At 47.9% G+C, this 13,465-nt stretch overlaps 3 protein-coding genes across 7 annotated transcripts; 2 read left to right on the forward strand and 1 right to left on the reverse strand.

Moving 5' to 3' along the window:
* Positions 1–599: 599 nt before the first annotated feature.
* Positions 600–13,431, reverse strand: LOC120455393 (protein trapped in endoderm-1). Of its 2 annotated transcripts, none has more exons than XM_039641531.2 (3): positions 13,297–13,431; positions 1,105–1,740; positions 600–1,041 (listed from the first exon to the last, which is right to left on the reverse strand). In XM_039641531.2, the coding sequence occupies exons 2-3, from the start codon at positions 1,710–1,712 to the stop codon at positions 603–605; spliced, it is 1,047 nt and encodes a 348-aa protein (XP_039497465.1). In that variant the 5' UTR covers positions 1,713–1,740; positions 13,297–13,431; the 3' UTR covers positions 600–602. The 2 variants fall into 2 exon arrangements, with proteins under 2 accessions (XP_039497465.1, XP_039497464.1); XM_039641530.2 differs by lacking the exon at positions 13,297–13,431 and adding an exon at positions 2,232–2,911.
* LOC120455391 (G-protein coupled receptor moody) lies at positions 5,568–11,498 on the forward strand. Of its 4 annotated transcripts, XM_039641522.1 has the most exons (6): positions 5,568–6,269; positions 6,331–6,554; positions 8,188–8,277; positions 8,650–8,790; positions 8,856–9,823; positions 9,891–11,498. In XM_039641522.1, exons 3-6 carry the CDS (start codon positions 8,189–8,191, stop codon positions 10,736–10,738), a joined length of 2,046 nt encoding a protein of 681 aa, XP_039497456.1. In that variant the 5' UTR covers positions 5,568–6,269; positions 6,331–6,554; position 8,188; the 3' UTR covers positions 10,739–11,498. The 4 variants fall into 4 exon arrangements, with proteins under 4 accessions (XP_039497456.1, XP_039497455.1, XP_039497457.1 ...); XM_039641521.1 differs by having other exon boundaries at positions 5,568–6,554; XM_039641523.2 differs by lacking the exons at positions 5,568–6,269; positions 6,331–6,554 and adding an exon at positions 7,331–7,539.
* Positions 11,950–12,958, forward strand: LOC120455400 (E3 ubiquitin-protein ligase RLIM). Its single transcript, XM_039641540.2, has 2 exons — positions 11,950–12,130; positions 12,289–12,958. Exons 1-2 carry the CDS (start codon positions 12,009–12,011, stop codon positions 12,668–12,670), a joined length of 504 nt encoding a protein of 167 aa, XP_039497474.1. The 5' UTR covers positions 11,950–12,008; the 3' UTR covers positions 12,671–12,958.
* Positions 13,432–13,465: the final 34 nt, after the last annotated feature.

Below are 13,465 nucleotides of genomic sequence, written 5' to 3' on the forward strand. Positions count from 1 at the left end.
ACACTATACACTATTGTATTGCCCTTACGACAGTGGCCCCGAAACTCGGTGTTGGGTGGACGAGAACAACGTATCTACATATATCAATTATTCGAAGCATTTATTGGGGGCATAGAAAGGGCGTATCCATATAAGGATATATCTATTATGTATTGGTACAATAATTAGCGACAAGCAAAAGACAAAAAAAAAAAAACAAAATTTAAACAAACATCGATTGTTCTTAAACATGGAATTCAAATGTAAACCAGATATTAAAGTCATTTGGTATAAAATGCAATACACTTCTGGAGTTCCTACATTATATAGATATAGATATAGATACAGATATAGATATATATGGGTGATCTGTGTTTTCGTGTGTGCGTGGATGGATGGGGGACGACCCGGCCGGATCGTGTGACTAGAAATCGTTTTTGGAGGCACGATCATTTGCGATCACTGACAAAGGGATCAAGGGATTGTTTCTTACCGCAGATCTTTCGACATGACATTGGGGTACTCCTCCCGTCATATTACCATATGGCACACATATATCATATTCCGCTAGGACGGAGGACGATGAAGGTGTTGAGGCAGGGATCCTTTCCATCTCTTTGGAGTCACGTCGTGGCCTTCACCTGCCGATTGGACTCCAGGTGCTTTCGCTTGGCATTGGCCTGATTCCGTTGCTTCTGGGAATCCGGAGAGCCGTGACAGCGCAGCAGATTCCAGTAGGCCCTTCGGTATTCGGAGCTCATCAGCACGTAGATCAGCGGGTTGATGCAGGTGGTCAAGTAGATGAGTAGATAGCCGGCAATATTGAACCAGTGCACCTCGGTGGCGCTTTTCCATATTTTGGCCACCGTGATGGGCAAATAACAGATTACAAACCACACAAAGATCACCAGTATCATCTTGAGCAATCTCCGGTCCTTGGCACTCATTCTACCCGGGTAAATGGAGGAAGCATTCGAGGTATTGCCCATCGAAGCGTAGTGTGATTTCCGTGGGCTGAACCGAGTGAAGGAGGTGCGCAGGGAGGTGGTGATGGGGTTCTTTCTGAAAGGGATTTACGCACAATGATTGAGAGAAATGCCAAAGGAGTCTGCATCAGCCACTCACCCAGCTGGTTTGCCCATCTCTAGTTGCGTTTGACTGCGTCCCAGGCTGACCTTTTCCTGATCCCGATCCCGATCGCGATCCCTTTCCTTCTCCCGCTCCTTGAGCACCACATTGGCATCAACTGGCGGTGGCTGCTGGTCCTGATCCCTTCTCCTTATGCTGTACGAGATCGGTAGACTGTCGGCCGAAGCATTGTCATCGATATACGCCAGGTGCTCCTCCACCACAAAGGGTCGTCCTGCGATTGGTTCGTGTGCCTCGCCGCTGGACGTGCTCGCCTTCTCCGGCTTTTTTGGCATGGCCACGGCTTGAGTCTGATGCTGCGTCGTGGAGGTGGGGGTCACATCACTGACATTGCTCTTGCCAGCGGTTCCCGCGCGAATGGCCGCCTTTCGCACCAGCAGAAAGATTCGGGCATAACAGATCACGATGCAGATGCAGGGCACCATGAAGGCGGCGATGAAGAGGAACTCCTTGGGGGATCTGCCATACCGATCATGCATGATGGAACAGGATCCGATGTCGACGTCCAAGCCAAAGATACCCCACACGCCGCGCCAGGTGGGTATCATTATGGAAAACGTGGTGACCCATGTGCCGGCTACCATCAAAGCCAAATACCGTCGCTGGTAGATTCTGGAAGGAAAAACCAGTGGGAATAGTAACATTGTAACATGTCTAATCTGTTTATACTGTATGCTGATTGTATTTAAATAAATCACGTTAATCACCTTTATATCCGTGTTTCACTAACATGAAAACTACCTACTTTCTTATTGTTCCAGAAATAGTTTACACCTTGTGGGATATTAATTTCCTTTCAGTTTAATGGGTTATTTCGAAATTTTTGAGATCGCTGACCCGATCTTTTTTATATGCCTCTAGCAAGTTATGTTCTCAGTTTTTAGTTAATTAAAAAACATCTCAAATAAGGCATACATTTTCCTCTTTATAAAGAAGAGCAGCAATGTTTGTCTAAGTTCAGAAAAAAACAATAACAAATGTGTGGGTTTTGCGGATTAGGTGGCAGGTTATCATAAGTATCATGATGACCACCGATATGATAACCGCCTGGTGAGAAAGTTTGGGATCATGGTGATAACTCTGAATACCAGCCCTATCCTCACCTTGGATACTGCCTGGGATGGGCGATAATGATGTACCGGTTGATGGTGATCAGCGACACGGAGAGCAGTGACACCGCCAGCAGGCCATATCGCAGCATCGGAAACAACCTGCACAGCAGATCACTATGGGTCCACGCCCGCTCCTTGAATGTGGAGGCGGCCAATGGGAGATTGAAGCAGCCGAAGAGCAGATCCGAGCAGGACAAATTGATGATGAATATGGCCGTCGAGTTGCGGGTCTGTCGACCACGCGAAAGGGCGACGATAGTCAGCAGGTTTCCGGGAACACCCACGATGATGAACACTATGCAGGCCACCCAGGCGATGGTCAGCAGCTCGTCCGAATAGCCCTCGAAGAGCACCTGCCGCCTGTCGTCTACATGCAGATTCAGATTCATATTCGTATTCATATTTAGATTCAGATTGAGGTCCATGTCCAAGTGGCTGTCGGCCAGGGGTACCGGCAGAACCGCGTCCTGATCCGCCATGCGATCCGAATCAGGCAGCGCTATCGAGATCGGAAGCGGAGTTGGTCCGAATTTTGGTGGGAACATCGCGCTGCACTTTGTGGTCGGCAAGAGACGCGTTGCTCGTTCCTGCGCCGAATTTGTACTAAAAACTGAATTCTCCGCATCCATACACCGATATGGTTCCCACCCAAAAAGTGGGCCCGAAGGCAGTCGCCGCCAGTCAAGCGTACAAAATATTGAAAAAACCAAAAAAAAAAAAAAACAGCAGGCGAACTAGAAAAACTTTCAAAAAGGAAAACAAAAGAATCTCAGAGCAGCAGCAGCAGCAATAGGAACAGCAACAGCAACAGCAACAGCAACAGCAACAATACACATTTTTATTGTATACAACAATTGACTTCATCATCGGGTAATTTGGTAATTTGCCTGTGGAATGGGCGCTTTGTTTACATTGTTCCTATTCGGTGTTGTTTCTTAACCGCCCTTCCCGCCCCCATTCCGCCCGGATCTACTCGACTCTTTCGCTCTTTCGTCGATATTCCGACGGGGTCATGTTGCTGTTGTTGCCGTTTTTCAAAGATCCAGATACTAGACCAGGGATACTAGACCACTGCCTAAAAATGGTTCTGGGTTCTGGCTTCTGGGTTCCAGCCACTTGAGCTTCATCACTCTGACATGAAAGCCAGAACCTATCGACATACTTGCATTGCAAGACCTTCTTTCAGAGATGTTATATCTGCATGGCTAGCACAATTCGTGACTTATCAGTTACGCATTTGCGTCCAAGACAGTCTTTCGTTGCCAGGAAAATAATGTAGTCACGTTTTTAATATTGATACATTGACCGATAAGTAAGTATGCTTCGAAAATCAGGAGTGCCAGGGAAATATATAAGCTCCTACAGATGGAATACAGTCTGTTCGTAGCCCTGATTTTGGGCCGTACGCACCTCTCCCGCATTTTTGAAATGAAAAACTTTTCGGTTCTTGGGCCGTGTGCATGTGTGTGAGTGTGGGTGTTTATGTGTGGGTGCTTGCATAGTTTCCTCTGGCAATTTTCTGGATAATAAATGGGCGGCATCCATTCGAAGCGAGGAACTAGCAACTGAAAAAAGCACAACCTATGCGAGACTCATTCGAATAAATATGCTCATAGATCGAATCTGTGCGTAGAATGAAAACTCAGTCACGGGCGATGGACCCTGAATCATAACTGAGGACCCCGCGTTTTCCACGTCCATAATGCCCCCATAACCCGTTTTGAGTAATGAGTCAAGCCCCGGAAGCCTGGTGTCACACGACGTCAGCATTAGATCGAATATAGTCTTGATTAATCAAGACTTCATACATTTGGACAGACATATGTATGTGTGTACATATGTACATATGTATATGCCGAGGGAGCCTCTCCACTTCTCCGAGGGTCAAAGTGCGGGTCGTATGTTGTGGCGAATTGAGTATCGTTTGCCTCTTGAAAGGGAAAACAGGCGGTTCGGGGAAAACTCTTTGGCAGCGGCACTAATACGAATTCGAATATGAATACGAATACGTTGTTTGTTTTCATGCAGGCCAATAGTCCGGGAATTGCAGCCGACTACCCAAGAAAATAACATTCAGTTCTTGGGCAAATTATAGCGCCATATCGTGTATTCATTCGATCCTAGGAACTGGATGAAATCCAATCCGTAATAACCAAACACATGGCCCATCTTTCTACTTGCGAAAGCATGCCTATTAATATAACATTACAACGCCAATCGTAACGTATATCTTTCGTATAACCCCATCTAATTTCTACGAAGTTAAATGTACACTATTCTTGCGTCCCCCACTGTACGTGGAAATACTTGCGGGATGGGCACTAAAGTGGAAACTAAGAACCCCCTTCCCCAACCATTCTGGATATGATTGTGAATACGATTCGAACGCCAATCGACGTACCACCCTCCCCTCCCCGGTCCGATTCCCGATCCCGATTCGAATCCAGACTAATGTAAACTTCTCCGTCGCACTTACGCGCATACGCACACGCATACGCATACGCACACACACGGGCCCATGTTTAGATAGCCATAAACTATCGTGTTCTTCACACAATCCGCAGCAAACAACAAACAACGCGAGTGAGTGCGCACAAATCCCTACGTCTTCAGTTCGATATCTGCACAGAAAACATTTATTGCCAGGTCACAGTTCCCATGCTTCGCGTCCCAACTATCAGTTTCCTCGCATGTGGTAGACCGCTTTTCTCAGTGCATCCCATGTTGGATCGCCGCGATCGGTGTCGAACGTCCAATTGTGTAAACATTAGAATGCAGACACATGAAGCCTTATCAGTAGTGGCTGTTACGCTGCTGCCGCCGCTGCTGCTGCTGCTGTTGCACATTTGCTTCAGTGAGGCACTAAAAGAAGAAGCGGCGTATCTGCGATATGAATCTAATCGGCAACCATTGAGCGTCCACCCACACTCACACCCGCCCCTCGATCGCCAGATGACTGATAGCCGATCGCCGCCTCACTGTCCGACCCTGTCTGTCTCCCTGGCGCTGTCTCCGGCCGGCGGGCGAGAGTGCGGGAGTGCGAGCGAGCAAGAGAGCAGAAGAGAGCGCCAAAGCACAGGGGCGCGGCAAATGGGGGCCCATGGGACATGACCAACTAAAGTGAACTTAAGCAGCGCAACTTACATGTTCACAGCGAACAGCTAACGAAGAGAGTGAGTTCCCAGTATAACGGACCCCCCCTCAAAGTCAGTTCCCTACGCCACTGACCGGCCGGCAGCGGAGAGACAGTTAGACACTGGTTGAGAGTGAGAGTAAGAGTGAGAGGGGGCTGCCAATTGTCAACTGGCAATATCGCGACTCGCTTACGCTGCCCTCACTCGACGAACTGCACTCGATCCGGCAGTTATAGACGATACGATACGATCCCATCCGATCCGAATCCGATTCCGATCCGATCCGAGAACGTAATTTGTCCGTTACATTCAACATTCAACCACTACGGGGATTGTTCACACAGTTCGCGTAATTAACAACGCAAAGTAACTACGATTTTCGTTCGACTTGAGTGACACTCGAAACCGTTGAAGCAATCGCGAACGTGTGCCTCTTTGTTAGATATCTAATAATTCGACTTTTTGTTTTTGTGTGTTGTTCTTGTGATTATGTCAAGTGCTGAGTTTGGGCAACCTGTAACCCATTTATTCTCTACCTGATCTCGCGCTCGCGCCTCAAAAGCATTAGTCATGAAAACTGCGGCTACTTTTGAATCACCGACAGCAGCAATAACAAGCAATAACAACAACAACAGCCAATGCTCCAGTGGCGTCCCCAGAGCAACAATAAAAAACACAGCGATTCATGAATAACCCCTGCGAATGCCGAATGCCATAAACTGTTTACATTGCTCACAGCATTACTCACTCACTCTTTCACCTCGCTCAACCTGAGCGAAGAAGAGGAAGAGCCGGAGGAGTTGGCGTTGGAGAGGAGTGGAGATTGGAGTAGAAGAGTGGAGATTGGAGAGAGGAGCAGAGCAGTGGAGATCGCAGCCGCACTAGTTGCCATTACGTGAGCAGAAAGCAAATAAACAAGCGATTTCGACTTCCCCACCACCACCACTACCACCCAGATCCCAAGTCCCGCCACTGCCCATTCTCCCCTCCTGACCACTGATAACGCGCCCATCAGTGTGGTGGGACACACGACTGGGACGGGAAGAGGAGAAGAGAGGAGACTAGAAGAGAGCAGGGCACGGAGAAAGCAATTGGGCCAAGAGTAAGGAGAGAGCGAGAGAGCCCTTGCGATCGTTAGAATCGCCGAGGATTACCAAATCGCAAAACCAAATTCAGCTAGGTAAGTGCTCTTTTGATAAGATAAGGAAATATTCTAAATTCGTGCATACTCGTATGTATGTAGGTATGTAGTAGTATATGTTAGCGAGCCAGACACATTGCGTATACGCCCCATTGGACCGTGCTAAGTGGCGGCCATGACCCGGTCGGGGTTACAGGGGGAAAACGAGGGCAGCAGAGGGCAGGGCATGTACACAGAAAACAAATGCTTTGCACAACCAAGTTGAAAACGTTTCAGGCTAAACGTAGGCTAACAGTAGCGTTAAAGAATATCACACTTTATATTAGGCAATTACAAACACCTGACTGCATTACCATGTAACCCTTGGGGAATCGAAACGTCGACGGTTCCGCTCAGTGCTGAGAACGGTACAAGAACATAACACTTGTCTCGATTAGCGGCCACTCGAGCGGGCGCAGAAAACTGCCATCGCATCGCATCACATCACATCACGCATTAGGAACGCCCGGAGACGCCCGTCTTCGCCAAACAGCCACTCAATTAATTAAGGTTCGACGCTGATCTTTGCACCCCGAGTGGTTCAAGCCGCTGAGGCAGTGGCCACCACTGAAACTACTGCCGCCGCGCAACTGAGACCGAAACAGAGGCGAGTGTGACCTCTTTAAATTATTTAATTGACACTAATTTATCATAGTCCCGAAGCTGAAGAAGGGGTGCCACGCCCCACGCCGGGTTACGGGCATCGGGAATTGGGCCTCGGACTCCGGTTGCGTCGGCGCAAATTGCAGTCAGCGCCAGTGGCTTTTCATTTCTTACCAGAGCCTGAGCCTCCCATGTGCCACAGCCACTGCCAGTTGGCAATTGTCGGCGGTGGCGATCGGTGTTCGGTGTTCAGTGATCGGAGTTCGGAGTTCGGTAGCGGTAAACGTGGTGGTCAGGAGCGCGAGGCAAGTTAGTCAGAGGACAGAAGAAGTGCAGACCTTAGGAGGTCGCGAGCTCGCGAAATTCTTTTGCATTTAAAAAGGTGAATCATTATTGGATCCCGGAATCAACACGACTCTCTTGAGAGTTCCGTGATGAGCTCCTAGTTTTTAGCCTCCATTCAACCCTCACTTGGTTTATCAAGTGCTTATAAGGATCTTAAGTTGGTAGCAATTGTTGCTACCAAGCGTTGTTGATTTTGTACAACAATTCAAATAGGCAATTTATCATTCATGTAGCACATTGCGTGTATAACCCAAAGAATATGTACACAAAGTGCACAGAAACACGGGATACGGTGATCCCATTCAATCATCCATCATTAGTGACTGGCTTAGCGCTTTTGGAAAACCGGAACTTATTGCCAAACAATGTAAACATTTGCTAACCCAGTGATTACCTTGATGGTCGTGATTTTGCCCAAAAGGATGAGATGATAACGTTCAAGTGCTTCGCACTTAAGAGAAAAGTGTATTTCAAACAAAATGAAAATGTCTGTTCATAAGCAATCAATTCATTTTATAGCTGTGCTGCATTCAAGGGAAAAATTTGAGTCATATGTATTTAAAAAAAAACTTGGTTAAGTAGTGAATCAAGTTTACTAGACCCTAGACAATCCTAAAGATCATTAAGAGCTATTCTTCCAATTTATATAATTCTAACAATCCCCTTTCTCATTTTTCTACTAAAGCATGAGTGATGAGACAACTATTCGCCTGGAGGAGGGCTATCCCCCACTGGAGGCGTTGACAACGATGGCTCCCCCAACGGACGCGGCGGGGTAAGTTGGGGTGTGGATGTCTGGATGTGTTGACAGTATGCCAAGTGAGTGCCAAGTGAGATGTAGCTATCAGCGCTGGGTAATTATAGCGCCCGGACTGGAAGTGCTCCGATAAGAGATCGTTAATATTACGCGCTCCATTGCACCAGTGCTGATCGCACTGGGCCGGCCCACTGAGGCCCACAAAGGCGGGCGATTCTTGTAAGTGGCGAGCGGAAGCCAGTCTGATATGGCGATAGCCACAGGGCCATTTGACGCAAGAGGTCGGCAGACCTATCAGACTAGGAGGAGGATCACTTCAGAGAAAGCATCCTGATTGACAGCAAAAGCATTTGGATTTCTAATATAGGGATGTTTCGTATTTATTTGCAGTTTCTCGCAGTCGCTTTTGACCTTTGCCGCGGTCATGACCTTTCTCATAATGATTGTCGGCATATGCGGCAACCTGTTGACAGTGGTGGCCCTGCTGAAATGTCCCAAGGTGCGCAACGTGGCGGCTGCCTTTATCATCAGGTGATTTGTCCCTCAGCTTTCCTCAGAGAGCAGCTAACCTTTAACCTTTAACCTCTACCATCTAGCCTCTGTATTGCCGATCTGCTCTTCTGCGCCCTGGTGCTGCCCTTCCAGGGTCTGCGGTTCGTCCAAGGAACCTGGAACCATGGCCAGGTGCTGTGTCGCCTCATTCCCTTCATCCAATACGGAAACATAGGCGTATCCCTGCTGTGCATCGCAATGATCACGATCAATCGGTATGTGATGATCACGCACCACGGGCTTTATGCCAGGATCTATAAGCGCCACTGGATTGCGGTGATGATCGCCGCCTGCTGGCTGTTCTCCTACGGCATGCAGCTCCCAACGCTTCTGGGAGAGTGGGGACGCTTTGGCTACGACTCGCGCTTGCAAACCTGCTCCATTATGACCGACGACCATGGGCACAGCAGCAAGACGACGCTGTTTATCACCGCCTTCGTCATCCCTTGCCTGGTTATCATTGCCTGCTATGCCAAGATCTTCTGGGTGGTCCACAAGTCGGAGCAGCGCTTGAAGCGCCATGCCACCAAACAAAATTCCATACCGAACAACCTGCGACCCCTGGCTACTACGGGATCAGGAGCCCTGCCCTCCGGCGCCGAGTGCCAGCCCAGCAACCGCGTTTCCTCGGACAGCAGCAGTAGCTTCTCCGTCGATGTGCCGGAGACGGCGCCCAGCGGCAAACAGCAGCCAACCCGAGTCAAGGATCAGCGCGAGGTGCGCGCCAAGCGGAACGAGTGGCGCATCACTAAGATGGTGCTGGCCATCTTCCTATCGTTCGTCGTCTGCTACTTGCCCATCACCATTGTTAAGGTGGCCGACAAGAATGTGGAGCACCCCAGCCTGCACATCTGCAGCTACATCCTGCTCTACCTGTCGGCTTGCATCAATCCGATCATCTATGTCATCATGAACAAGCAGTATCGCAAGGCCTACAAGACGGTGGTTTTCTGTCAGCCCGCCCGTCTTCTGCTGCCCTTCGGTAAGCCCAATGGCGCTAGCAGCGCAGCAGGTACGTGCCAGCTTGGTCAAGCCCCATTGAACTACGTACACTAAGTCACGGTCATTCTTCGTTTCAGAGAAATGGAAAGATACCGGGTTGAGCAACAACCACAGCCGCACAATCGTCTCCCAGATGTCGGGGGGAACGGGAGCGGCCACGGGAGCAGGGACGCCAACGGGAACGCCAACAGCTGTGGCGGTGGTGCAGACCCCAGCGGAAATCCAGCAAACCCAAGCACTGGAAATGCTGTCGCGGGGACCCGACCTAATCAGCAAATCGAACCTACCGCTACCGACCGTTACGCCTCCGCCTCCCTCGGTCCTCACAGCGACGCCCAACAGCAACAGCAACAGCAACAGCAACAGCAACAGCAGCAGCAGCCTCAGCCTGCGACTGCCGCTCAAGAAGAACAATCACTCCTACACCAACAGCGGCTTCAACGGCAGCACTCCCAGTCCCAGCAGCGGCCTATCCTTGGGGATAGGGATCAGCAGCAGCTCCATTTACCGGCCCGGAGTTGGCTCACTGGGGAGCGGCTCCGCCTCGATCCGTCGCATAACAATGGTGGGGGACGACATAATACTGGAGGAAGAGGAGCTGCCGCCCACGCCTCCGGCGACTTCGGCGCCGACAACGCCGGCTCCTCCCCCGCCCTCATTACCAATGCATCCGCTCTCCACGGACTCCACAACAATCAGCGGCGGAGCAGTGGCAGCGGCAGCGGAAAGCAGTGCACAAAAGCCGACGACACCGAAGCCTCACATCTACATGAATGTCGACAGCCCGAAGAGAAACCAATACTACATGGAACGTAATACAAATGCCGTAGCATCGGAAAGTGACTCCGGTCCGGCCAACACATCCGCAACCGTCTCCATTTCCGGCTCCAAGCTGACGGCTAAGATGAAATTCCCAAAAGACTAACGAAATGCTTTAATTCCAAAATCAAAACAAAAAACTTGTAGTCCTTGCGCTACTTTCGTTATAAACACAAATTTGCCAGGAATTGTAGAACGGGATATCGTAAACGGGTGGCGAATATTGTAAATTCTTCCCCTTACACAAAAATCAGATATTTTTCACGAAACTCCAACCCTAGATGGCGTTTTAATTCAATATCGTAAGAAGTTGTTTTATACAAATTAGTTTATTCTAAGAATTGTGCCATAGATTACCATTAGATTCCGTCATTTTTTCTCATTTCAAAGTGGATTGTATATCGTATACCAAATTGTAAGCTTTACCCAGCTAAAAAAGTTTGATTATAGTCAATTTTACTTTTGAGTGTCCCTTTACTTTTTGCCCTAATATTCATATTCCGCCCTATATCGCATAAGCCTAAGCATGGATTTTCAATTAACCCCCAAAATCCCTACGCATATTACTACTTAGTAATAGTTTTAGTTTGTAGATATTTATGGTCGCTCACGCTTAGTATTAACCCATTTTTTTCTACCGTATATGCTAACTTAACCGTTAAAGACACCATATCGTGGCTCTATAAGACGGTAATCCTACTGGGAACCGAGATCATTCCTTTCCCCACTACTTTCCACACAAACATTCCATTCCAACGTAGGCCTGTGTAAATGAACCTATTGTTAGTCCCACCACCACGATCATTCGAAAGACCACAAAAGCAAATCGAATATGAATATAAACATAAATGTTTACATAAATATAAAAGCACTTGTAATTTATTAATGATGTTTGAAATTGGTAGTTGCTAAACCCTTACCATAATTATGTTTTTGAGAATGACTGCGAAACTGAAAGTTCGCCAAGTTGATGGTTTTAATGAACCTTAGGTTTCTGGACTATATCGGAACTTTAAATGTTTGAATCTCGTAATAGAGCTTTATCTCACATGGCTTCAGCTGGGCGTAGGCCATCGTTGCCCCCATTTGACGGCTCATGTTCCCACTTTTGTGGGGCGGTTTATTAAGGTGGGCTGGCTCTAGAGTCCGGTAGTGCAGGGGGAGTGCAGGGGGAGTGAAGCGGAGTGCTCGAGAGTACCGACGAGGGGAGGACTGAGTGGAGTGTACGGTGGCTTACTGGACGCTTATCAGCGAAACGCTCGATTCAGCGAGTTGCATTCATTCAGTCCGCTGTCACCGGCCGAGCAGCAATACTCGGATCGAATCGAATCGAATCGAATCAAATTAAGCTAGGTATAAATCGGAATCGGAGCGGAATGAGCCATAACAACGTGATCTGCACGATCTGTTCGGAGCGGTATCGCACCTCGGACAACATACACGCCGGCAGATGTGGACACGCGTTCCACGAGGAGTGCCTGGACCGCTGGAGGAAGCAGTAAGTGAATGTGAAAGTGATGCCATTCGAAACTCCGAACATTCGCAAACAAAAGTGACGAAGTGACAAAAGTGGAAGTGCCCCAAATCAAAGGGCCGTGAAATCTTATCGCCAAGTTCAAACCTTTTGTCTAATTCGCGACTCCGTATGCTTTGCAGATCAAGAACTTGCCCCATCTGCCGCTGCCAGGATGCCGTGTACTTTCAGCTTTATCTGGACTTCGAGGAGTCCCCGGAAAGTGCATCGGCACGGGGTGGCAGTGGGGGCGGCCATAATCGGAGTCAAGGTCAGAGCGCCTGCAGTCGCAGCAGCAGCAGCAGCAGCAGCAGCGGCAGCAGCAACAACAACATCAACAACAACAACAGCAGTATCAGCAGCAGCGATTATATGGGAATTATGAGGGAGTACGAAAATCTGCTTTACGAGACGGGTTTGTTCCAAGAAGAGATCAAATATCTTAACCAGCGGATCGAGGCCCTTACTGTCGGCAATCCTGAACTCGGCAATCTGCATGGAGAGTCGGATTCGGATGTTGATTAATAGCCGTAAACAAACAAACGAAAGAGTCGCCGTAAACATTTGCTTATCGTACTATTCGCCAGGAAACCAGATCTTTATCCAATCGAAACTGAATCTCATCTCAAGTCATTGGAAAACAGACAAGCAAAACTTAAAAGGCTTAGCAAAACAAAAGAATAACAAGAACAATATATATCGATACAGCAGGGACAGCGTTAGCAAATTCATAATACATATATTATACCAAACAATATAATAAGATAAGAAGCCCAAACAAATAAATGGTTTACGACTGAATCGCTGAATCAAGATATGAGCATATTCAAATGATATTAAATATATCATTTTAGTTGATTTTTGTATAACTCTAAAAGCTCTAGATTTTTAATTTGATAGTGTTGAAAATATATATAACTATTTGAATTCCAAATTTTCCCTCTTTTATCAAACCGAATGCCGAAACTTAAGGCAGACCGTTAGGATGTTCCATAAACAATCGATGTTCCTTAACTATCGTATAAGAATATAAAAATATCGTTGGCGAACTAACTATGAGATTTTCGAAGCATCAAGCAACGTGGAAACAGGCTATAATGTGCTATTGTTTTTCACCGAACTACGATAACTCACCACGACAACATACTCACCGCAACCAAACCAGTTCGCCGCCCCCCGCAGCCGTTTTCTCACCACGCCGTCAGCTGTTGTTTCGCGAAATGCTTCTTCTTGCGAATGCCAATTACCGCGTCGCGTCTCTTTGTGATGATGGGATGGACTCAATTACTACAATTACAATAGAGATTGCAACAAATTAAA

Source organism: Drosophila santomea, chromosome X, assembly GCF_016746245.2.
Source record: "Drosophila santomea strain STO CAGO 1482 chromosome X, Prin_Dsan_1.1, whole genome shotgun sequence".
Classification (NCBI taxonomy): Eukaryota; Metazoa; Arthropoda; class Insecta; order Diptera; family Drosophilidae; genus Drosophila; species Drosophila santomea.

Excerpts from the sequence above, each read along its gene's own strand:
- LOC120455393 (XM_039641530.2), bottom strand. The coding sequence starts at position 2,869 with ATGGATGCGGAGAATTCAGTTTTTAGTACAAATTCGGCGCAGGAACGA. Across the intron at positions 1,741-2,231 it reads CATCCCAGGCAGTATCCAAG|AATCTACCAGCGACGGTATT; the intron begins GTGAGGATAGGG and ends TTTTCCTTCCAG. Across the intron at positions 1,042-1,104 it reads GAGATGGGCAAACCAGCTGG|AAAGAACCCCATCACCACCT; the intron begins GTGAGTGGCTGA and ends AATCCCTTTCAG.
- LOC120455391 (XM_039641521.1), top strand. The coding sequence starts at position 8,189 with ATGAGTGATGAGACAACTATTCGCCTGGAGGAGGGCTATCCCCCACTG. Across the intron at positions 8,278-8,649 it reads CCCCCAACGGACGCGGCGGG|TTTCTCGCAGTCGCTTTTGA; the intron begins GTAAGTTGGGGT and ends ATTTATTTGCAG. Across the intron at positions 9,824-9,890 it reads TGGCGCTAGCAGCGCAGCAG|AGAAATGGAAAGATACCGGG; the intron begins GTACGTGCCAGC and ends TCTTCGTTTCAG.
- LOC120455400 (XM_039641540.2), top strand. The coding sequence starts at position 12,009 with ATGAGCCATAACAACGTGATCTGCACGATCTGTTCGGAGCGGTATCGC. Across the intron at positions 12,131-12,288 it reads CTGGACCGCTGGAGGAAGCA|ATCAAGAACTTGCCCCATCT; the intron begins GTAAGTGAATGT and ends TATGCTTTGCAG.